The sequence below is a fragment of the Entelurus aequoreus genome, linkage group LG01, assembly GCF_033978785.1.
Source record: "Entelurus aequoreus isolate RoL-2023_Sb linkage group LG01, RoL_Eaeq_v1.1, whole genome shotgun sequence".
NCBI classification, from domain to species: Eukaryota; Metazoa; Chordata; class Actinopteri; order Syngnathiformes; family Syngnathidae; genus Entelurus; species Entelurus aequoreus.
The window spans coordinates 25043935-25069265 of record NC_084731.1 but is presented as its reverse complement, the minus strand read 5'-3'; the positions used below and the strand labels follow the sequence as shown (position 1 = coordinate 25069265).

General features: G+C 38.7%; 1 protein-coding gene across 3 annotated transcripts in view; it reads left to right on the top strand.

Annotated features, from left to right (window-relative positions):
* Nucleotides 1-25331, top strand: part of mst1rb (macrophage stimulating 1 receptor b) — a 48198-nt gene that overhangs the window by 9124 nt on the left and 13743 nt on the right. For 2 of the 3 annotated variants that reach the window (XM_062046082.1, XM_062046084.1), the window contains exons 3-15: nt 6806-6982; nt 7965-8087; nt 10102-10272; nt 10375-10535; nt 12034-12169; nt 12248-12384; nt 14670-14849; nt 14930-15029; nt 15222-15440; nt 18934-19080; nt 21032-21185; nt 21336-21425; nt 21518-21733. In XM_062046082.1, the coding sequence (XP_061902066.1) occupies nt 6806-6982; nt 7965-8087; nt 10102-10272; nt 10375-10535; nt 12034-12169; nt 12248-12384; nt 14670-14849; nt 14930-15029; nt 15222-15440; nt 18934-19080; nt 21032-21185; nt 21336-21425; nt 21518-21733 (2011 nt within the window). The remainder of the gene's footprint in view (nt 1-6805; nt 6983-7964; nt 8088-10101; nt 10273-10374; nt 10536-12033; nt 12170-12247; nt 12385-14669; nt 14850-14929; nt 15030-15221; nt 15441-18933; nt 19081-21031; nt 21186-21335; nt 21426-21517; nt 21734-25331) is intronic. The other variant, XM_062046083.1, reaches the window with a different exon arrangement.

The window sequence follows — 25331 nt, the reverse complement described above, 5'->3', positions numbered from 1 at the left end:
TTAAAAACAATATTTTACAGTAAAAATATGGCAGCTCAGTCAACAGAATTTTAACACAAAAATGTTAGTTTTTTTCAATTTACAGTACCGGTAATATGCTGAATTGTCATTTGTATTAATTTGATGGGTAGTTTGCTGTAAAATCACAAGTCAAGCAGATATTTAAGTATTTATTTTTATTTAGACAACATTTTTTTTGGAAAGTATGATAATATACTGTAATATTTGTTGCAATAATGGATACAATTAAAGTTTAAAAGGCATGCAATTTCAAGCAGTACATATATTTTTTCTGTCAAAAGGAAAAAAATCCATTACATTTAGTGAGAAAATATTAAGTACTTTATTCACACATCTTTCCAGGTGATTGCGGGCCAGATAAAATTATGTCGCGGGCCAGCTCTTGCCCCTGGGCCTTGAGTTTGACACCTGTGTGCTAATCGATCAGCCACCCATCAGTGCCGAACGACTTTCTTAAAAACGTATGTTATCGACCGTTGCTGAATAATGCCTTTCGAAGCCGATCACAAAAGTCGATCCCCTCTTGGTGATACTTTATTTTTGGTCCCTAAAGTGACAAATGCGGCTAGCAGATAGCTGTGTACATCCATACGCACCCCTAAATTAATAATAATCACTTCCATTGTGGCAAATTAACTGCATTTCTTAGTATGTTAACGAGGTCATATTATGATTTTTTTTCTACATTTAAAACACTTCCTTGTTGTTGTTAATGGTGTTTTTTTAATCAACATTTGCATAGATTATGTTTTACAGACCATCTTCAAGCCGCCTTTTGACCGTCTCTTCAGGAGGCGCTGTCTTATTTACTGTCTTTTTTACGTGTCTCCACTTCGACTGTGTTTTCTCCTTGTCTGCCATGTTGTAGTTTTTATCGCTTCCATATGGAGTCTATTGAGGGATATAAGTTAAAACTATACGCTACTTTGTATTAGAAATGGCAACAGCGGAGGATGTGTTTGCATGTACGAGCCAGTGTGCTCCACAACAAGAGGAAAGACAAAAATAAGAAACTTATTGACTACAATGGCAGACTCGCGCAAAGCTTTTCGGGTAAAACCTTACCGTGTATGGAGATATCTGCTGACGTCACACTTGGGGCAATTTCCAAATGACTCGTTTGGAGGAAGTATGAGGATAGTAGGCAATATTGTTTTATAAATATCTCCTCCATGGTTTGATTTCAAATGTTTGGGACTTATGCAGATCCTAAATACACAAAAATAGTTACCAATTGGTAAGAAAATGTGGTTTTGCATAATAGGTCCCCTTTAAGTATCATAATGTAACATTATCACAGATGGCAGATAGGAGGCAGATATGAACAGGAAATTAACAAGGTGATTTTTAAGAGAGGGAGCATAATAAAGCAACTGTTGAGTTCTGTTGGTGTGCAGCAGCCAGGAGTACACATCCCGTAAGGGTGAATCGATCCATAAAATTGTGGTGTTCATGTTTACAAACTCAGGGAATAATTCTCTGGACAAAGGAAAACTTTAAGGGTAAAAAACAAATGTTTTAAATGAGTAGTAGATAGGTGTTTAATTGTTGCGTACTATTGACTTTGTTTTGCTCAAACAAATGTTTGTAATAAAAGAGAATAAGTAACTAGTTAAAATATTTGATATTGTTACACTGCCAGTAGCACTCACCATACATAAATTACGGTAAAACGTTTAAAGTTGTGAATGGTATCGGTTTTGTATCTGCCGATGTCCCTCATGAATCATTGCATCGGAATCAGCAACATAACAAAACCCTGATCGGAACATCCCTAGCTTACCGGTAAACCAATTCAATATACATTAGTATATGCTAAGCTATTTGGAAAAATAAACATCAAGAGCTAGACTTTTGTGTTATGGCTGACAAAGCAAATAGTTATCAAATACATTTACTTAATTTTCTGAACATTTCAAGGGCCAAAAAAAAAAGCTTTGGGCTGAGTATGGACCTGGACCGCACTTTGGACACCCCTAGCCTCGCTATATAGGTGGTTTGTAGAGGGAACAGGAAATGAACACTCTCTCAACTTGCATATGCAAATGGATCTGCATGGTGGACTAGCGGTTACAATGTTGGCCTCACAGTCATAAGATGGAACGTTCGAATACTGTTAAGGCAGGAGTCTCTCAACTTTTTTTTCTTCCTAGAGCTACTTTTACAAAACTAAAATTGTCGAGAGCAACTTATTTTTGTAGCATTTGTATTTATAGCTTATTTCAACCCAAACAAGGAGAATAAGCTTGTTTTGCCAGAACATCAACAAAATGTTAGTACCACAACACAACACACATATTGTAATGAAAAAAACAACTATTGTTCATCTGCATTGTGTATTACAGTATGCATTTATTTCTAGTTCAGTTCTTAATTTTTAATTTTTTTTATAAATCACTATTAGAGCTATTTAGGGTGAAAAAATAGTGTTTAATTTGTATTACTGGCAATATTTAAGTCACAGTAAGCAGATCTCCACTGAAACAGTGCGGCCATTGTCTTTGAGCTATTTTGTGGTAATTTATCAATAAATAGAGGCATATTGCCTGAATTGAACAGTCAAAAATACTGAGGGTTTAAGCAAATATTCTTTGACCCTTTGGCAAGCTACCCAAAATCAACTGGTGAGCTACTGGATGGAGACCTGTGTGTGAAGTTTGCATGTTATCTCCTGAAGTGTGTCCTCTCTTGGTACTCTGGCTCCTTATACGGTCCCAAAAACATGAATGTTAGGTTTATTGATTGGAAGTTGTTAGGTTATTTGAAGACTCTAAATGTCTACATGTGCCCCGCGACCAATCTAGGGTTTACCTAGCTTTTTGCCCAAAGTCAGCTGGGATAGGCCCCAGCAAATCCATGACAGCAATGAGGACAAGCAGTATATATAATGAATAAATAGGTATTTAAATAAGAGAGAACATATTTTCCATTCTTAGGTTAACACAGTATTTTCCTATACTCGTCTGTAATGTTATTGTCTTGAAAATCTGTTGATGCAATAATGTAAACCCCAAACACCATGTTGCTCACGGGGAAGAAGGGAGTGGCAAGATGTGGGCAATTCCACCAAGTATGACTAACCAGACAATCACTGACTCAGTGGTTATTATACATCTCCCTTGAGTTTTGTTTTTCTGTATGAAAGTGAAACCATGTCACCATTACTCATACAAACGGGAACGTGTTTTCTCACACTATAAAATACAGAGGCCAAAAGGATCTACAGATTACACACAGGATTTTAAGATTGAACATGGATTGTGAAAGACTTGCACAACTGCTGAAAATATGAGGAAAGTCAGCTTTTATGGTGAATTTGCAGCAACCAGTTTAAAGTTAAAGTTAAAGTACCAATGATTGTCACACACACACTAAGTGTGGCGAAATTATTCTCTAGTTAGTGTGTTTCATCACACAGGTAGTTGGATTTAACCTCATGTTGCATCTTTTTAGACCAACTACTATCCTGTGTGAATTGGACAATTTAATAAGAAGCACCGATTAAATTACCGGTCATTTATTTTTTGGTTCTCCTTCATTCATGGATGCTCTGCTCTTGCTATTGTTAAAATATTGCTATTGCTGCAATATTAGAATAACACAACGGTTACCAAACTGATCCATCTGGTAGACTGAGAATTCCAAGGCCCCATCATTTCAAATGTCTTTCCATAATAGATATTGAGCTTTTGAACCACGTCTGTTATTTGGTTTTAAACTTTTAACGAGCAAGACACAATAAAATGCAAGTTGATCTTCCTTTTTACCCCGGATTTCCACTGGATGCGTAACGGCAGGGGAACGGCGCCGCCGCGGCGACGGACTCTTTACATTTTTATTCAGTTTTCACTGCCTGCTGTTGCGCATCCCTGCGCTCGATATACACAGAGTTTCTATATTTTCCGATCGCCGCAACACGCCGGTTTAATTGAGCCAAGATCTGCTTGTGTTGGACAAAAAAATCATGCACAAACACACAATAAATTATCCGTGTTACTTTCAAAATAAAATGTTCCGTTTCCGTATTTTACACTTTGAGATGTCCTCATGGACCAGGAGTAGGGACGGACATGAATTCAACTTGTCAAAGGTTTTCAGACGTAATTTCACCTGGTTGACACAAATGGATGAGGGCATGCTGATTCCGGAGGTCCAAAATTAAAGAATCTTATTACAGGCATATCCCGGGAAGCTATATGGGGGCCTGTGTAAAATACCAACTGATACGGGAGTTGAAAGAGAATTCTGCGTGTGTATGTGTGTGCGTATTTGTGTGTGTGTGTGTGTGTGTACCATTCTCGCCGGGGATGATGTTACTCCTGTGTTACTTGCTATGAATGGAAAAATCAAGTTTTGCAAGGCAAAACTGTTTATTCCGCGAGTCAAGTCAAGTCAGTGCCGCCACAGACGCCCGCCTGTGAGTATTGATGGACGGCAAAGCCCGAGTCGTTCCGCGGTGTTGCCGATCAGCAGCTGTTACGTATCTCGAATGGCAGGACCAAGTTTATTTGCTTCTACTCCACTGGAAGAAAATAATAAACTGTTTGTGGTTCGCTTTACTACAACTCCCCTTATGTGATCACACATGGATTTGCGAGATCTCGTAAAAGTCTGCGCTATTTCCCTGCACGGCGGAGCCGCAAATGAACGGCGGTGGGGATTGCCCAACAGCGGATGTCGGTGCCGTTCCGTGGCGGCGCCCTTCTGCTGCCATTATGCATCCAGTGCTAACCTGGGGTTAGCTTTGGCTGCTGGACTCAACTAGAGATCTAGAGATCAACCGATTATCGGCCGGGCTGATTATCTGCACCGATATTTGGCATTTTGACGTATTTGGCTGTCTTATTTACTACATCAGCAGATACAATATATACACATATGATACCAGGATTTTGTATTTATAATTTTTTTTTATAAAAACAAAAAATCCGTGAAGTAGATAGTAATAACCACTGCTCAAGCACCAGCCCTTTTGCCCTGCATGAGAAAAATGAATTTTTTGCTGGAACCCAATTTTTTTACATTTATTTTTGTAATTCATTGCTCTTATTGTCAATAATTTTCCCCAAATATGATTTCATATCTGACGGCATTTATTTAAGTTCTTGTTAGAACTTTCTTTTCTTCTAGGCAGTGCTGATCCCGTCCGTCCGCAACACCCGGAGCGTGGGCTCATTAAAGAAGCGCCCCAAGTTTAATGTTCTGTGATTCAATCAAAGAACAATGCGACAGGATGGATGGACATGAGGACGATAGAAAATATATCTCCGCCAAAAATCCAAACTTTGCATAAATATCTTGAGAAATAGGAGACTTATTATATATGTAAAGAAGAGCAGGCAGCAGCTTACCATTCTTGTACTTTCTTTATCATCAAGGAAGAAAGGATGTCAGCCAGCTTGAAAAATGTCTTAACTATAAGCTGTGTGAAGGAGCCCAGAATTGTTTTTATTTAAATGTTTGCAATATTTCCAGTTCATCACAAGGAAACCTCACAACGTATTAAATCCATGAACTACTACAAAATTGAGTAGATGGCGAGTTGTTGTGATGTAGAGAAATCACATACTTTTTACCAATTCTCCCAGGAGATTTCCCATATTTTGAAATGCAAATGATGATGCTCCTGTTAGAAACACGTAATAGAAGTGTTTCTAAAATCCCCTGATGTTTTTTGGTGCTAAATTAAATTAGCGCTGCATACAGCTGAGATAGGCTCCAGCACCCCCATGAACCTGAAAGGGACAAGTGGTAGAAAATGGATGGATGGATGGATACAACATTATGTCGCTACTAGTCCCACGTTTCCTAAAAAATGTTTTTTTTAAAAAATGAACTTAAAGCTTTGTCCAGCTATTTACTGACATTTACTAATCATGTTTAGCTAACTCTTACTGTAAATGAATATTGTCTCCAAATATCTGTTAGCAGCCTCCTTCACAAATAATAATCGGTATCAGCCCTGATGAAACCATATCGATCAATCTTTAGACTCAAAAGTAGATAACCTGCCAGCAGGACTGTCCAACAATAATGTTCAGTTGATAAAAACATCGACATTATTAATAACGTCACACGTGCCTCACAAATATGTATTTTTATGCTTTGAATAAGCATAACATTCACCGCCAGTCAGTGGAGTTTATATTAAAAAACAACAACATATGAGATCTATTTGTTTTGATGCTTTTCATCTATAACATTTTATTATTTACTTTATCAAAACACTATGCAATGCTTTGTCTCTAAAGCAATCTCTCTGTCATTTTTTTGGGTATGAAAGCATTTATTTTGCAAGACTATAAATTATACAATGAGACTGTATAACTAGAGATCATTGTCCATACATCAGAATGATGGGTGATCAATCCAGCTGGGATAGGCTCCAGCTAACGTGAGAATTAATAAACATTTTGTCAAGGATTCAAGGAACTTTATTTTCATTTCAGCCCAATAAGACACATGAGATGGCGTGAGATTTAGTACCGAAGGTTCCAGATTTAGCCCAAAGTGTAACACAAGAACAATAGTATGTATATACTAATTTAAACAGGATACAAAACTTGGAGTGGGTTAATGTAAATAGAATATAATCAGAACAGAATGAATGGGAAAATATAATAGATTGAGATCCTTAAGTGCAAATAAAATTTAAAAACAATGACAAAACCAAATAAAACCCCAATTCAGCACCATTGGTACATGTGTGCAAGTTACGTTTCTGTCACACCTTTGATGTCACAGTTTACTCTGCATTGTCTACTGCTTCTGGTCTTTTTACTAGGGCATGGAGAACAACGCCACATGCAGAGACCATCCAACAATGGTTTCCAAGCCTTACTACAGAGTGGACCTGTTCAACCGACAGATGACAAATGTTCTGCTCACCTCCCTGTTGGTCACCACAATTGACAACAAGACTGTTGCCCACATTGGCACCTCCACCGGTCGATTGCTGCAGGTACCTTACATTATTTATTCCTTTAGTGGGCGGCGTGGCTCAGATTAGAGTGGCCGTCCAAAAACTTGAGAGTTCCTGGTACAAATCGAGCTTCCGCCATCCTACAACACCTAGCAAAAAATATGAAAGCACCAGACTCGGAGAACGTTCATTCAGTTGTTTAATTTTGCAGAAAAAAAGATGATAACAGACATGACACAAAATCCGGAGCTCAATTCACCTGAAAATCTTTGGTGGAAATGAAAGAAAATGGTCCATGACGAGATTCAAACCTGCAAAGCTGAACTGACAACCGCAATCAGAGGAAGTTTGTGCAAGATTGATGAAGAGTACTGTTTGTCCCGTGTTAAGTCCTCAGACTGCAAGCTGTTATAAAAGCCAGAGGTGGTGCAACAAAGTACTAGTGGTGTGTTGTAGTGTTTTTTTTGTTTTGTTTTTTCATAATTCCATACATTTTTCCTCCGAATTACCACCATAAATGTGTGACTGTGGAGTTAATGAATAATGGGTTTTAAATGTCACACACTTTGAGTCACTCAAAGAAAGCGCTATATAAATCTAACACTTTATTATTAAAATTATTATTAATAATAATATTATTATTATCATGTACAAATGTACAAACGATCAGGCCAAAAGTTTGGACACACCTTCCCATTCAATGGGTTTTATTTATTATTATGACTGTTTACATTGTAGATTGTCAATGTAAAAGGCATCAAAACTATGAATGAACACATGTGGAGTTGCAGTATGTACTTAACAAAAAAGGTTTTTGTTAAGTACATAACTCCACATGTGTTCATTCATAGTTTTGATGCCTTTTACATTGACAATCTACAATGTAAATAGTCATGAAAATAAAGAAAACCCATTGAATGAGGAGAAGGTGTATCTAAATGTTTGGCCTGTATTGTATATACAAGCCAGTCTGCTTTGACTTTTGTGTTCTTCTCATCATATGTTGTGTTTGTGTTTGCAGCTTGTGCTGACGAGATCAAGCCCTATTATATTTGCAAACTACTCTTTGGTGGAGAACCAAAGGATTTCATCCATTGCTGCTGTTTACTCATCGGAGTATCTCCTGTTTGTGGTTGGAGACAAGGTACAGAAGCCCTCACAGGCATGTGAAAGAGACTCAAACATTATTTACGTCATATGATAGTGATGATATGTTGGCTTATGGGGTGAAACTAATGTCTAACAACGTGGATGTTACAATTACAAGTGAGTAAAAAGTGTGACTGATGGTCTGCCACGGACATTATGGAGCTCGATAACAGTGGTTACTGGTTATATATAATACCTAAAATAAATGATTACACAAACTTCACGACAAAGCAATAAAGCCAATTTTCGTGGGAACTCGCCAATACGCACACAAATACACTTTTTTTGCGACTCAGCACATAACAACAATAATTTTCTTCAAAAATAAAGTTGTCGGATTTACAATATTATCAGGATATTATCAGAAACAAGTCAGTTTGTAAAAGCGTGAATTAAAACAGGCATTTAACCAAAAAATCAACATCATTACAAAATTAGGTGTAAACGATAAAACATTGAATATTAAGTGTATATGAATAATTCCTGCCATGTTTACTTCCCTCGTGACCTCTTTAAAGTTTTGTAATCAATCAGAAATGTCCATCATCCATATTCTATTGATGTCTCTTAAGCAACTAAAATGCGTCAAACATGTGGAGAATGTTTTGCGTATTTTACACCCATCAGGCTTAGTAAATGGTTAAATGGGTGTATTTTTGAATTGTGTATGGTACTATTAGACATTTTTTATAATGTCCACATAGCTCAGTGGGCAAGTTGTGGGTTTTTGTACCACATTTTTTAATGTTCTGTAGTTTAGCGGGCTGTAGTTTGGGGATCCCATTCTTTGGCATACAACAAGACCACAGTTTGAGAAACACTGCTCTAGAGATTTCAGCAGCTTGTTTTTCTGCTGAGGTAGTGTGACCTCTGTGGGTCATAAAAAAAGTCAATAAGCTTATGTTTTTGAGTTGACGTAGTGTGTGTGGGCATGCTTGTGTGTTAGAGGGGCCCCTACAGCAGAATCGGGGTTAACCCCATGACTTTTTTTTAGACCCATATGATCTTAATTTGCTGAAATCTTGTTTTCAATACTTGCATAATTCCGAATGTAATTGAGAAAATTAGATTTGAAGTGAGGTTGTGAACAGGAAGTAGAATTGCAATTCGAATTGAAGGAATCAGAAATGAAATTTCAATTGATAATTTTGGTGTTCTTACTTGCCTCTCCATTACTTACTGTAGATTACATTAGGAGTACATTATGATTTGAGTACCCATGTAAGTTTTCATTTGTGTATGAAGTTTTTTAAGAGCATAAGAAGTGTTTATAAGTGTGTGTGAAAAGCTTTGTGGAGGGCTTAAAAATACTTTAAATGCCTAAATATGCGGAAATTCACCTACTTTGAGGAGTTCCGCAATGTAACCCATATGGTAATCGAGGGAACACTGTATCTAGAAACATGCTTATTCTGTAAATATATTCCATAAAAAAATGACTGTTTTACATAGTTCAAAGAAATATTATTACAATGAACCTCATGTACACATTATATTTTAATCAAAGCGAATGTTTTTCATTGACATTACAAAAAAAAGCATCTTCTGTAAAACAGATTATCTGATTTAATGTATCATAACGTTCGAGTTATGGAACATGGAAGAAAAATACTTCATTTTCCAGAATACTTTATTTGATCAAAAATGGAGGGAATTAGTGTTTGTGAAGTATTTTTAGCATTTAAGCCAAAACCTTTGTTAAATGTGACATGTTTATTTTGTTTGTTACTTGGCTTCAAGGAATTTTGCTCAATTCCAATGAATTTAATTCCACTTTCTGCAATTCCGATTTCACATTATGTGGGGTGGAGCCAATTAAATCCAAATTTCAATTATTTAAAATAATAAATTGAAATTCCGAATTTGTAATTATACACAGGTCTAAATGTGATATGATTGATTTAGACAATGGTCTAAATCCCACTGGTAAATGTTGGTTAATATACAGAAACATGCAACAAACTGTAGTGTTTCTCTTCTGATTTATTAATCATTCATCTTTCTTCCAGATGATTCAGGTCCCCCAGAGAGGACCAGGCTGTCAACACTTCCTGACCTGCGCAATGTGCCTGACGGCCCCTAAATTCATGGGCTGTGGCTGGTGCTCTGGTGTCTGTTCATGGGGGAGTGAGTGCTCCGATCGTTGGAGGAATGAGTCCTGCCCACCAAGGATCACCGGGGTTAGGCTTGTTCTTGACCCTGTTATAAAATCAATATTTTTTGTAATTACTACAGATAATTTATTTCAAAGTAGTGCTACATATTCTGCTTTATTGACGCAGTTCTTTCCACGGACTGCTCCCCCTGATGGTCAAACAGAGTTAACAGTGTGTGGATGGGAGTTCCAGTCCCCTTTAAGACCCCCTATCACCTCCAGAACCCACCAAGTACGACTGGGACCGACAGTCTGCATTGTGCTTCCAGTCAAGTCTAACAACACACAGTGAGTAAACACCGTTCTGCATGTTAGCTTGAGCAAATTGTAATATACTGTATATGTTTCATATACTGGGTGACCCAAAAAAAGAGCCCACATATCTTTGAATACATCTGTTCATTTTAAATGTTCTTCTTTTCTTTTCTGGATATACAAGTTGATGTTGTGCATGAAATATTGGAACAATAGTCTTCCCCAAAATGTCTTGGTCAACCAAGGAAAAACATTTTGCGTGGAGGCCTATTTCTCCGACAAATCATACACTGTATTGCTTGCAAAATTTCGGAAAAAGTTTCATTGTTGACGCGCTTTATCAGAAAGCAGAATTGTTGACGGGGTTTGGAAGTTAATAATAAGAGACTGTGCAAAATCTTATTCTAAAATCCCAACGAGGTAGGGCCGTACTCGACTAAAGATTTTCATAGTTGAATCCGATTCTTTAAATTTTACTCATCACCGACAATCACTCGAATCTCTGGTGTTTTTTTTTAAGAAAAATAAACTGATGGTGATATGTATTAGTGCAGACTATTTTTTGTTTGTTTTGGAATTAGAATATTTTCGTACTTGTACTTCGTTAAGTACTAATACGAAAACATTCTAAGTTTGTCAAACTTATGTGATCTTCCAACCAACGTGCAAAACCCAAAACCAGTAGTAGAGTTTTAACGTGCACTTACAGATGTAGCGACCAACTGTAGTTACTGACAGTGGTTTTCTGAAGTGTTCCTAAACCCATGTGGTGATATCCTTTACACACTGATGTCGCTTTTTGATGCAGTACTGCCTGAGGGATCGAAGGTCACAGGCATTCAATGTTTGTTTTCAGCCTTGCAGCTTATGTGCAGTGATTTCTCCAGATTCTCTGAGCCTTTTGATGATATTACAGACCGTATATGGTAAAATCCCTAAATTCATTGCGATAGCTCGTTGAGAAATATTGTTCCTAAACAATTTGCTCACGCATTTGTTCACAAAGTGGTGACCCTCGTCCTATCCTTGTTTGTGAATGACTGAGCATTTCATGGAAGCTGCTTGTATACCCAATCATGGCACCCACCTGTTCCCAATTAGCCTGTTCTCCTGTGGGATGTTCCAAATAAGTGTTTGATGAGCATTCCTCAACTTTATCAGTCTTTTTTGACACTTGTGCCAGGTTTTTTTATACATGTTGCAGGCATCAAATTCCAAATAAATATAACACAGTTTTTCACTTTGAACGTTAAGTATCTTGTCTTTGCAGTCTATTCAATTGAATTTAGGTTGAAAAGGATTTGCAAATCATTGTATTCTGTTTTTATTTACGATTTACATAACGTTCCAACTTCACGGGTTTTGGGTTTTGTATTTAACCAAAGTTGCAATTTACTAGTAAAAATTCTACTTTTTAACCAACGTCTACTGCAGTGGACGGAAAGCTATAACAGAAGACTAGTAGTGTAAAGCCTTTAGATATTTCATGAGCCGTGACATGCTGATACAAATATTTCTTTTTTTTTTTTAGCCTGGTTTGTAAGATTCGCTCCGGGACCACTGACCTGTCAAAACCAGTCAACATTACAGTGGAAGTGCATGAAGCCAAGTTAGAGGGACGCTACACTATTGACGGGAAGGCAGAAATGCCTGGCTTCACATTTCTGGTAACTGACTTACTGTATCAAGCTACAACACATCACATTGTAAATATGCCATGTCTTTACTAAACAACTTTCCTGAAGATTCCTAATGTCACAGAAATACAACCCAACTACGGCCCTCGCATTGGTGGAACGTTGATTACAGTAACTGGGGCGCACTTGGATGCTGGAACCACAAGGAGAGTTACGCTCAATGACGTGCCATGTCCAATTATGAGGTATTAAACTCTGCTGGGTGGTTTATCAGCAAAAATTTATAGATTTACTGCTTTCGCATAGAACAATTAAAGGCCTACTGAAACCCACTACTACCGACCACGCAGTCTGATAGTTTATATATCAATGATGAAATCTTAACATTGCAACACATGCCAATATGGCCGGGTTAACTTATAAAGTGCAATTTCAAATTTCCCAGGAAATATCCGGCTGAAAACGTCTCGGTATGATGACGTTTGCGCGTGACGTCACGGATTGAACAGAAGTATTGGGACACCGTTGTGTCCCAATACAAACAGCGTCTGTTTTCATCGAAAAATTCCACAGTATTCTGGACATCTGTGTTGGTGAATCTTTTGCAATTTGTTTAATGAACAATGGAGACAGCAAAGAAGAAAGCTGTAGGTGGGATCGGTGTATTAGCGGGTGTTTACAGCAACACAACCAGGAGGACTTTGAGTTGGATAGCAGACGAGCTATCCGACACTAGCCGCCGACCGCACCGATGATCGGGTGAAGTCCTTCGTCGCGCCGTTGATCGCTGGAAAGCAGGTGAGCACGGGTCGCAATGAGCAGATGAGGGCTGGCGTAGGTGGAGAGCTAATGTTTTTAGCATAGCTCTGTCGAGGTCCCGTAGCTAAGTTAGTTTCAATGGCGTCGTTAGCAACAGCATTGCTAGGCTTCGCCAGGCTGGACAGCATTAACCGTGTGGTTACAGGTCCAGGGTATGGTTCGGTGTCTCCTGATAGTAGAAGTAATAGTAGTATTGTTGATCTTCTGTCTATCCTTCCAGTCAGGGGCATGTTTCTTCTGTTTCTATCCGCAGTTAAGCACGATGCTATCACGTTAGCTCCGAAGCTAAAGTGCTTCGCCGATGTATTGTCGTGGAGATAAAAGTCACTGTGAATGTCCATTTCGCGTTCTCGACTCTCATTTTCAAGAGGATATAGTATCCGAGGTGGTTTAAAATACAAATCCGTGATCCACAATAGAAAAAAGAGAAAGTGTGGAATCCAATGAACCCTTGTACCTAAGTTACGGTCAGAGCGAAAAAATATACACCCTGGCGTCCTGCACTGCCCTCTAATCCTTCACTCTCACTTTCCTCATCCACAAATTTTTCATCCTCGCTCAAATTAATGAGGTAATCGTTGCTTTCTCGGTCCAAATCGCTTTCGCTGCTGGTGTAAACAATGTGCAGATGTGAGGAGCTCTTCAACCTGTGACGTCACGCTACTTCCGGTACAGGCAAGGCTTTTTATCAGCGACCAAAAGTTGCGAACTTTATCGTCGATGTTCTCTACTAAATCCTTTCAGCAAAAATATGGCAATATCGCGAAATTATCAAGTATGACACAGAATGGACCTGCTATCCCCGTTTAAATAAGAACATTTCAATTCAGTAGGCCTTTAAGATAGCTCATTCTATAATGTTGGAAGCATAGTCGCCCCTGCTGCAGTGAGCTGCCCTGTTTTGCGTGAATAAGCACATGGAAAATGTCAATTATTGAACAACATTTTACTGCAACCCTCCCCACCTTTTTTCTTTCTGTCATTGATAAATACAAAGGCAAATTCCCCCCAAATTCTCATTGCCCCCCGTGGTACACAATGTTGGTGCTGAACATATGTAACTTTATGTTTTAACTAGAATATGCAATTTTGGGAGAAATTGCATGTGAATGCCCAAGCTGAACGGAAATGCTAATGCACAGCGTGACGGCCAGATAGCGTTGATTAACAAAATATGCGCATTGTAAGGCAAAATGAGCAGGAAACGCTAGCACACTATGCGCCATGTTAGCATAGTGCCAAATAACATGTTATGGAACTCTGGTGTGGATGATGTGTATGACTACAACATTTGCTAGAAAAGCTAACATGATAACAGTTAGCATGTGTCAAGTACCAAGTTATGTAACTCAGAGGTGTACGCCTGTGAAATAGGCTAAAACAATGTTAGCATGCTACCATTTTGACTTTGGAACAGTTCAAATCGGTTGAGAAATGTGGATGTAGTAACACTTTTTAATAGAGAATAAGTGTAATGGAAAAGCGTAAAATCCACAATGTGTTTTTCAGCATTCACACTGTTATGTAAAAAAAAAAAAATGTTGCAATGAAAAGATAAATTATTGAACAATTGATCTCCCATAAGTTTGTTTTAGTACAACAATGCATAAGATTAAATTCAAGTTTTGTGGAAAAAGTAGTTTTTTGGTAATGGGGTGGGATGGCCTCAAAATTAATTTCTGCTTACTGTCCTCTACATGTCTCTTTGCAGTGTGACAGAACCTAAAGGCAACATGTCATCCATTATCTGTCTGTCGCAGCCTATCTCAGAGGTGAGGGACGTCCCTTTGGGCGTTTTCATCGACAAATCTCCTATTGTCACCACAAAAGTCTTTTACTACAAAGAAAACCCGAAGATTACAGCCGTCCTGCCTGACTGCAGCTTCGACAGGTACGGTAGCGAGACCTGGAGCTCCAACGCTCAATGTAATTTAAATGTAATTCTTATCAATGTCTGTCTATGAACTCTAGGGGGTCAAAAATTGTGGTTGAAGGAGAGAACCTGGATTCAGTTTATCGCACCACCATCCACTTCAAACCTAATGAGAGCCACCTTAAGCCTGTGACAAGGGTACAATCACTGTCCATCATAAGTGTACAATTTAATACAAGTAAAGACATCCTACTGTACCTGACAACTAGTTAGTCAGTTTTCAGTTTACGACACCTTTTTCTACATCATGTTGCACACTACCAGTGTTATACGTTAATGTAGTGACACAAGGACATATGACTTGAAGTATGATTGTTTGTTTGGTTACAGGAGTGCATCAGCAAGGCGTCGTCCACGAGGATGGAATGTGTTACTCCAGTATTTCTCCGGGATGAGACAGAAGAGGGATGGCTTTCTTTTAACATGGATGGTGCAGTAGGACTTTGGAACAAAGAGTTTTCTTACCACCCCTACGGCCGGCCAATACCATTTGAAACAGAGGGACACGAGCTGCATTTGTACCCTGGTTTTGATGAAGTTTCGCTACACGTAAGGACCTACAGGGATATCTACCGTATTTTCCGGACTATAAGGCGCACTTAAAATCCTTTTTTTACCTCAAAACTCGACAGTGCGCCTTATAACCCGGTGCACCTAATGCAGTGGTTCTCAAACTTTTTTTGTCTTCCCCCACTTTGGACAAGGGGGAGTTTTCAAGCCCCACCTGCCCCCATCGCCCCAACAGAACGCTAATGCCAAGCTTAACATTTTCAAATTTATTGAACATCAAGTAACATCAAGTTCTATACATTCAAACTCAATAACATAAAATAACATCAAGTTCAATAATAAATAAAATAACTGTGCAGCTGTGGTATAACTTGCATCAAGTTCAATAATAAATAAAATAACTGTGCAGCTGTGGTATAACTTGCATCAAGTTCAATAATAAATCAAATAACTTGCATCAAGTTCAATAATAAATCAAATAACTTGCATCAAGTTCAATAATAAATTTAAAAAAAGTGTTATAACTTGCATCAAGTTCAATAATAAATCAAAAAAAGTGTTATAACTTGCATCAAGTTCAATAATAAATCAAAAAAATTGTTATAACTTGCATCAAGTTCAATAATAAATCAAATAAAAGTGTTATAACTTGCATCAAGTTCAATAATAAATCAAATAACTAGCATCAAGTTCAATAATAAATCAAATAAAAGTGCCACTTTGCAATATTTGCAAAAAAAAAGGAGGAGCTATGCATTTTGGCAAGACAGGAAAAGTGAACATGAGTTTTACAGTACTCCAGCATTAGTGGCTGCAATGAGCCTGTTTTGCACTGCACAGCTTTTCAAATCGGGGTTGCAGGCTTGACACTGCCACTGTTAAAACCTCATTGAGTTCGGGGCTGAGCTGCCTTGACGCGAGTGCTTCCCGGTGAATGACACAGTGTGTCCAATGCGCATTTGGCGCAACCCTCTTTATTAGAGCCTGCAGCCCGTTTCTTGACTTTGCCATGGTCTGTGTGCCATCAGAGCAAAAGCCCACACAGTTTTCCCATTTAAGGTTGTGTTCTTTGAGGAAACTGTCCGTTATCTTGAACAGCTCATCAGCAGTGGCTCTATTTTTTATGTATTTGCAAAACAGCAAATCCTCGCACAGTGACTCGCCATTCACAAAGCTTCCGCTTAGCCCCGCCCCCATTAGTTACTGTTGCTATGTCTGTCAAACTTTCGCTCCTACCTAGTAATTTAAAGCCTACAGGAAAAATAAGTAATTTACATTTATTTATATAGCGGATTCCACAGACAGAATCACAAAGTGATTTACAGTGTGTATAGAAAATGAAAGCATAGTAAAAAAAAAAATCTAAGAATATAATTTAAAAAAAAAAAAAAGTAAAGTGAAATTTCCTCCCGTTCCTCGCGCCCCACCTGTCATGTCTCTATTCCCCACCAGTGGGGCGCTCCACACTTTGAGAAACACTGGCCTAATGTACGGAATAATTCTGGTTTTGCTTACCGACCTCAAAGCAATTTTATTTGGTACATGGTGTAATGATAAGTGTGACCAGTAGATGGCTGTCAAACATAAGAGATACGTGTAGACTGCACTATGATGGCAATGTGACTCAAGTAAACAACACCAACATGTTATATGTTCCATTGGAAATATAAAACATTACACACGGCGCTCAAAAATCTATCAAAATGTTTTAGTACGACTTTGGTAAGTTATGAAGACGCACCAATTGATGTGCTTCAACACATGAGTAGTATTATGATGTGTGTATAAGGTAAGACATATCCGGCGTTTTGTTTCGCAATATTATGCAAAAGCAACTTTTCTTATCTTCTGGTACCTGCTGATCTGTATTTGGGATCTGTATGAATCCTGAAAAATTGCGCGCTTCTGACTTTGTAGTCCGTGTCCGTAGTCGATAAGCTTCTTCTTTTTCTCTATCTTCTTGTTATGGGACATTCATCATCCGCTGTTGCCATTTCTAATATAAAGTAGTGTAAAATTCTTACTTATATCTGTCAGTAAACTCGCCATGAAAGCGCTAAAACATACCGGTGTAGTGAGTTTACATTATTCACCCCAGGAACTTTAGTTATTAGAGAGTTCCGGTCGGAACTTCTTCCACTCCCGTCCTTGCACGCTACACCGCTACAACAAAGATGACGGGGAGAAGACGCTGCCGAAGGTGACCCACGTAAATAAGACCGCCCACAAAACGGCGCATCCGGAAGCGACTTGAAGATGATCTGTAAAACATAATCTATGCCACATTTTGACTAAAGAACCACCATTACATGTTATGTAGACCACAAGGAAGTGTTTTACATTAAAACAATTAAATAACAATAGGACTCCTTTAATGCGCCCTATAATCTGGTACGCCTTACATATGAAAAAAGATCAAAAATAGACCATTCATCGGCAGTGCGCCTTATAATCCGATGCGCCCTATGGTCCGGAAAATAGGTTAATTGCACGAAAGGACCGATAGCATCCAGATGACCAAGATTTTGCTAACAAATCCACTTTGCATATTATCTGACAGTCATTTCCCATACTGTCTTTTCGTTTTTTAAGAAACGGTAGATAACTAACTACTTGGAACGCCCCCTTCCATCACCAGACTCGATATGCCACCCCTTTTTGGTGTGACGTCATATACAGAATTGCAGCCCATTTCCCCGCATAGACCGTGTGGATAAAGACATGTATAACTATTATTTTGATCACTTAATTGCATGTTTTTGTCTGCTCCGGTCGTGGATTACTTCAAAACTGATAAGGTCAACATTATAAGAAAAAATTAATTTTTAGACCTCCCTGCTCTTCCATAGACACCATACATAGCCTGTGTTTCCTCATGCTCTTTCACAATTTCCCCAGGAATCTGTAGGAAAACATCAGTAGAAGAGGACGTAAAATAGCAAACTAGCGGCTTAAATTATTTTTCTCTCCTTTCTGCTCTTCTTTTTTGACTAAGTCTTTCACCCCTCGAGGGTGCTCCAAAACCCTTCTTTTTCAAAGTCAGAATCAATGAAATGATCATTGCAAATGACACTCTTACATGGTCAAGTCAATTTGACTGGATAGGTGCAAACTTTCCTCATATTCCCATCATTTTCTAAATGTACACAGGTTGACCACTTCTTTAGTTGTATTGCAACAATGCATCTGGAAGACGTGTAGACAAATTCCTTCTAATTTTGGGATACAGATGCTACCAAAAACACAAACTACGCCATATGAAATTGCCTCCAGTCTTTTGTAGATGATTTCAGCAGGCTGATACAGGCCCGCCCACTTTTTGAAGTTAAAAGTGGGTGTTAAAAATGTGCTGAAACTTGTTCTAAAACAAGCCCAAAATCACTAGTGTGTCTATTGTGGGGGAAATCTTACCTGTAGACATCATTTTTAGGTCAAGAACTGTGAAATAAGTGCCAATGTTGTCAGCATTAGTGGGGCCCTTTAGGTCTCTTTTCCAATATAATCACTATGATTTTCTTTTTTTCCCCCACAGCATCAGAAACTGAACCTCGTGAGCTCCTGTATGACCATCATCATGACAGTGGCAGGCGTTGATTGTGACGCTAAAGTCCTGGATAATGAAATCACCTGCAGGATACCCAAAAACATAACAATCCCCAGTGAAGCTCTGCCAGTAAAGGTTTGTCACGCTACTGCTTTCTAGAAATATGCTGTACGTAGATCTGAAACACACAAAACTTACTTAGGGCCTGATCTACTTAAGATTTGTGCGTATTAAAACACATGCAAACTTCATAGTGCCTGCAAAGTTGCAGGGCTAAGTTCAAATAGTCCAAGATTAAATTTGACTGATTCGACTATCAACCTCATAGTCTAATCGTCAATAATTAAACCCCTTCATCCTCCGTGGGAGAAAGACAGAGTTACCTGCTGAGAATATAGGCTGATTATCAGAGCGTGCACAACAGTGGGTAGACGAGATGGAAATGTAATCATTTAGCGTCTACAATGAAATTATTAAATTAAATTATTATAACAGAGATTATGAATTTGTAAGACCGGTAAGTGTTTGTGGCCGCTGTTTTCTGCATCTATATTTAGCAGCACGTTGGGAAGCTGCGTGCAGACTGGCACAGTTATGCATAAGTGGTAAAAAAACAGACAATGGCGAGAGATGATCTTGTGTGTGTCAACATACAGTGCATCTGGAAAGTATTCACAGAGCTTCACTTTTCCCACATTTTGTTATGTTATAGCCTTTTTTAATTTAATAAATCTAATCTTATTTTTAAAAAATACATCCAATTTAAAACGTTTGTATGCTCGTACAACACTTAAAACCTTTAGCATATCCCGTATGTGGAATTAAATTATGGAATGGATTAACCAAATAAATCAAACAAAGCACCAATATGATTCAGTTTCAGAGACTTGACATCTTGAACCCTTTTTTTTCTTTTTTATTGAGACAAAGATTATTTATGTATTTAATATGTGTTTGCTTACTATGGTATATTATTTATTTATTATTTTTTTATCCACTGTTCTGTTACAGAGAACAAGGAAATTGGATAAAATTGCTATGGTATGAAAAGGGGTAGGATTAAATAAGCTCTGCTTCTTCCTACTCCTTTTCGGTGTTGCCAATCAGCATATCCCCAGGTGCATATATTTTCTTTAAAAAGGCTATGCTAATGTTTTATGTATATTTTAAAGCCATTCCTCTTTGCAGCACTTCTCAAGCTCCATCAGGTTGGATGAGAAGTGTTGTCCTGAAGAATTTGGAGGTAATTGTGGCCAAACAGATACATTTTTGTTTCATCTGACATCACATGGACAAAGACAAGACCTTCTGGAGGAAAGTTCTTTGGTCAGATGAAACAAAAATTGAGCTGTTTGGCCAAAAAACCCAGCAATATGTTTGGAGGAGAAAAGGTGAGGCCTTTAATCCCAGGAACACCACTCCTACCGTCAAGCATGGTGGTGGTAGTATTATGCTCTGGGCCTGTTTTGCTGCCAATGGAACTGGTGCTTTACATAGAATAAATAGAACAATGAAAAAGGAGGATTACCTCCAAATTCTTCAGGACAACCTAAAATCATCAGCCCAGAGGTTGGGTCTTGGGCGCAGTTGGCTGTTCCAACAGGACAATGACCCCAAACACAGGTCAAAAGTGGTAAAGGAATGGCTAAATCAGGCTAGAATTAAGGTTTTAGAATGGCCTTCCCAAAGTCCTGACTTAAACGTGTGGACAATGCTGAAGAAACAAGTCCATGTCAGAAAACCAACACATTTAGCTGAACTGCACCAATTTTGTCAAGAGTGGTCAAACATTCTGCCAGACGCTTGTGGATGGCTACCAAAAGCGCCTTATTGCAGTGAAACTTTCCAAGGGACATGTAACCAAATATTAACATTGCTGTATGTATACTTTTGACCCAGCAGATTTGGTCACATTTTCAGTAGAGTTGTAGAAATTATTGGAAACTCAAGACAGCCATGACATTATGTTCTTTACAAGTGTATGTAAACTTTAGACCACGACTGTAAGTAAGGAAATGCATTCATCTGGGATGAATATTTAAATTGCAGCTTTCATTTTGAAACGTATGGTGACCCTTCTTTGTAGATCTCCATTAACGGACAAGTCCACAATGTGGGCACAGTCATCCGGGTCAACAACCACTCCATGCTTGGGATAACGTTGGGGATCCTAACGGCTCTGGTTGCCGGTGCGGCGCTGGCCTTTGCTGTCATGAAGCACTTGAGGAAGAAAAAGAAAGGTAGACTTTTTGGACCTTGATCAGACCTGTTTATTCAACAGAGGCTGTTGGTGAATCACATAGTCTTTTCAAGCAGAACATCCTTGGTGTTTAATTCTCTATGCTAGTCTGTGGTTGATAATTAAAACAATGTTGTGTAATGTTTTTCAGCCTCCATGGCGGACACCCGTTTGACTCACAGTCGTAGCCGTTCTGGGACAAACAGTGTGGAGATGTCACCCATTGGAGACTACAGGAGAGGTGACATATTGGCTGAGAACTACGAATAGTCCGCTGCTACACCATGGCGATAGTTCCTCTCTCTCTAATAATGTCGTCTGTGTTTTCGCTAGCAGTATCCCTGAGTCCTCCAACTCCCAGGGTTGGCTCTGTGTCCATTCCGAGTCGCGCCTATGATGCAGGCGGTGTAGACGTTACCTTCACTCCTCTAATGGCTGCAGAGAAAATCTCCATTTCCAGTTTCAGGCCAGAGCTTCTGGAGGAGGTGAAGGATGTTCTTATACCTGCGGAAATGCTTATTGTGCAGCACCATCGGATAATTGGGAAGGGTAAGTAAGACGGCACAACACTATGATAGTACGGTGGTACTTCAACATAGAAAGGGAACTGCACTTTTTTTTGCTTCATTCACAAAGAGCACACATTTTTCTTTATTTAGTGCAGTCTAAATTGTAAGATTAAGGCTTACACGAGGCGGCTAACAATGTAGCTAATGGGAGTCATCCATTCTGCTATTACAGCCCTCTAAAAATATGCCAACAATATTCCATTTACATGTTGTGACCTGTATATTAAGCATTAGCAACATGGGCATTGTGGGAGCGAACACCAAGGAACTACTTTTAGTAACACAGCACCTTGATCACAAAGGTAACAAGCTACTGCAGCTATTGACATACTGAGCCGGTGGGCTGCTGCATCGCCTCTGAGTTGTTACATTTATTGTAGATTATAAATCATTCCTCTGATTTGTATAACAGAATATTCTACACATAAACAAAGAAGTTCAATAACTTTGACATTTATCTTAGAACCAAAGACATTGCGGTCATCTTTGTTAATTTTTTTACCTGAGTGAGGATTATGATAAATTCATCATCTGAAAGGGCAACACACGTCTTGTGCTGAGCAGACGTTGTAAAATTAGTGATTGTTTTATAATGTTCGTAGTTTGTATTTCTTGTTTAGCACTTAGTACGATTAATAGATGAGGCTTTGTGTTTCACTACAGCTGGATCTGCTTATCACTCAACTTCTAAAACATCCTTTGTATATTCAGGCTCAAAAATATAGGGATCACCATTTGTCCCAAAGTAGTCGTCGTTGTATGTCATTAGTAGTAGTAGTTGTCATTGTTGAAGGAAATAGCGAACGCTTTTTTAAAATTTCCTGAGGGAATCAATAAAGGACTATCTATCTATCTATCTATCTATCTATCTATCTATCTATCTATCTATCTATCTATCTATCTATCTATCTATCTATCTGTAATGCTCTCTGTGAAATCAAATTTGCGCCGTAATGCTTAGAATGACCAAAATATGTAAATTTTACATGTCATCATGAATATGCCCGTTATAGGGTTGTACGGTATACCGGTACTAGTATACTAACGCGATACTAATGAATCATATTTGGTACTATACCGCCTCTAAAAAGTATCGGTCCCCCAACCCCCGTCGTCGTCACGTCGTGTCATTGCTGGTTTATGAGCGGAGGAGCATGTTCGGCAGCGCACAATCACAGAGTACTTACAAGCAGACAATGTGTGTAGACAGAAAAGGGAGAATGGACGCATTTTGGCTTAAAAACTAACGATAAAGGTGAAGTTACAACACTGAAACGCCCTCAGGAAGAGGTGCTTTAAGACATGGCTGGCCAGCTAACGGTTAAAGTCCATCCGCAGTCTGCAGTGTTGTAGCTACTTCTAAATCACTAATCCTCGCCTCCAAGGCGACAAAGTAAGTTTCTTACAAATATCATCCCTGCAGGTCGAGGAATAGCTAAACATGCTTCACTACACACCGTAGCTCACCGGCGTCACAATGTAAACAAACACCATGGGTGGATCTACACCTAACATCCACTGTAATGATACCAAGTACAGGGGTGTACCTAGTCGATACTACTATGATTACGTCGATATTTTTTGGCATCACAACATCTTCTTTCGTTTTTTCAAAATGTATATTATGTTTATAAACTCAGGAAATATGTCCCTGGACACATGAGGACTTTGGATATGACCAATGTATGATCCTGTAACTACTTCGTATCGGATTGATACCCAAATTTGTAGTATGATCCAAAACTAACGTGAAGCATCCAAACAACAGAAGAATAAGTGATTATTACATTTTAACAGAAGTGTAGATAAAAAATGTTAAAAGAGAAAGTAAGCAGATATTAACAGTAAATGAACAAGTAGATTAATAATTAATTTTCTAAAACAAAATAATATAATGGAAAGTGACACAATATGTAACTGCATATGTCAGCAGACTAAATTAGGAGACTTTGTTTGTTTACTTACTACTAAAAGACAAGTTGTCTTGTATGTTCACTATTTTATTTAAGGACAAACTTGCAATAAGAAACATATGTTTAATGTACCCTAAGATTTTTTGTTTAAATAAAGCCAATAATGCAATTTTTTGTGGTCCCCTTTGTTTAGAAAAGTACCGAAAAGTATCGAAATACATTTTGGTACCTGTACCGGTACCAAAATATTGGTATCGGGACAACACTGGCCTGTTACTACATTACATACTGCACATACTTAGAGCATGTACTGCATATAAAATGTTGATGGAGGGTTTTTAGAGGGCTTAACAGGTGGAATAGATGGAATCCTCATCACTTGCATTGTTAGCTGCCTCTTGCCAGCGTTTATTTGCGAATTAGAATACATAAAAAAGAGAAATATATGTATAAGGATTGTGAATGATAGGCAATATTGCAGTGCAGTTCCCCTTTAAGAGTGAAATAAGTGTTTTGAGATCAGAGCTGTCTCTCGCCTACCGTAATTTCCGGACTATAAGCCGCACCTGACTATAAGCCGCACCAGCTAAATTTAGGGGAAAATACAGATTGTTCCATATGTAAGCCGCACCCGACTATAAGCCGCAGGGTTTTGATGTGTAATTACCGTAGTATATAGGGGTTCCTGCTACCACGGAGGGGATTGTCAGGATAGAGATGACTGTTTGGGAACGCAAAGCGTCCCATTTATTAACAATAAATCTTTCAATCATTCAATCAAACTTTCACATCTTTGACATGGCGAACAGCATTCGTGCAGAGTACAAATAATACAACGGTGCAAAGTAATACAAAGTGCTCGCCTGTACGTTATCAAAATAACCAGCCTACCGGTATATGAAAAGTCAGTCTTTAATCATTGTGTCATCGTCTTCCTCCTGCGTACTAAAACCACCGAAATCGTCTTCGTCGGTGTCGGAGAAGAACAGGCCGTAAATAAGCCGCACCCTTGTATAAGCCGCAGGGACCAGAACAAGGGGAAAAAGTAGTGGCTTATAGTCCGGAAATTACGGTAATTGTTATGCTTTAAGTTACAAGCAAAAATTTAGTTACAAGCACATTGCCACAGTGAACCCCACCATATCTGCCCCGAAACATGGTCTTACTCGCCAGAATTAGCTAGTTTTCCAATGGGAAGGAAGAAAGTGAATGTGAAGGACAGCGCTGAGAAGAAGTGGATGATATTCATAGAATAAAAAAAACTTGATCATAAACATGACCGAGCATGTCGCCAACTTGACAATGCAAGTCGAGCATTTCACTGCTAGTCTGCCCCATACTGAAGCAGAGTGAGTCTAACGCCAGTCAAGAAAGGTAAAATAATATCTAAATGGCTGACTTTTATCTATTAAAATATGAAAAAGCTGCTGATGATGGAGAGGCAGCCGGAAGGAAATATTGCAGAAGGCCGCTCTCCAAGGTAAATACTGTACATATTGATCATACCATTACCTCCCTGCTTGGCACTCAGCATCAAGGGTTGGAATTGGGGGTTAAATCACCAAAATTATTCCCGAGAGCGACCACCGCTGCTGCTCACTGCTCCCCTCACCTCCCAGGGGGTGGAACAAGGGGATGGGTCAAACGCAGAGAGTAATTTCACCA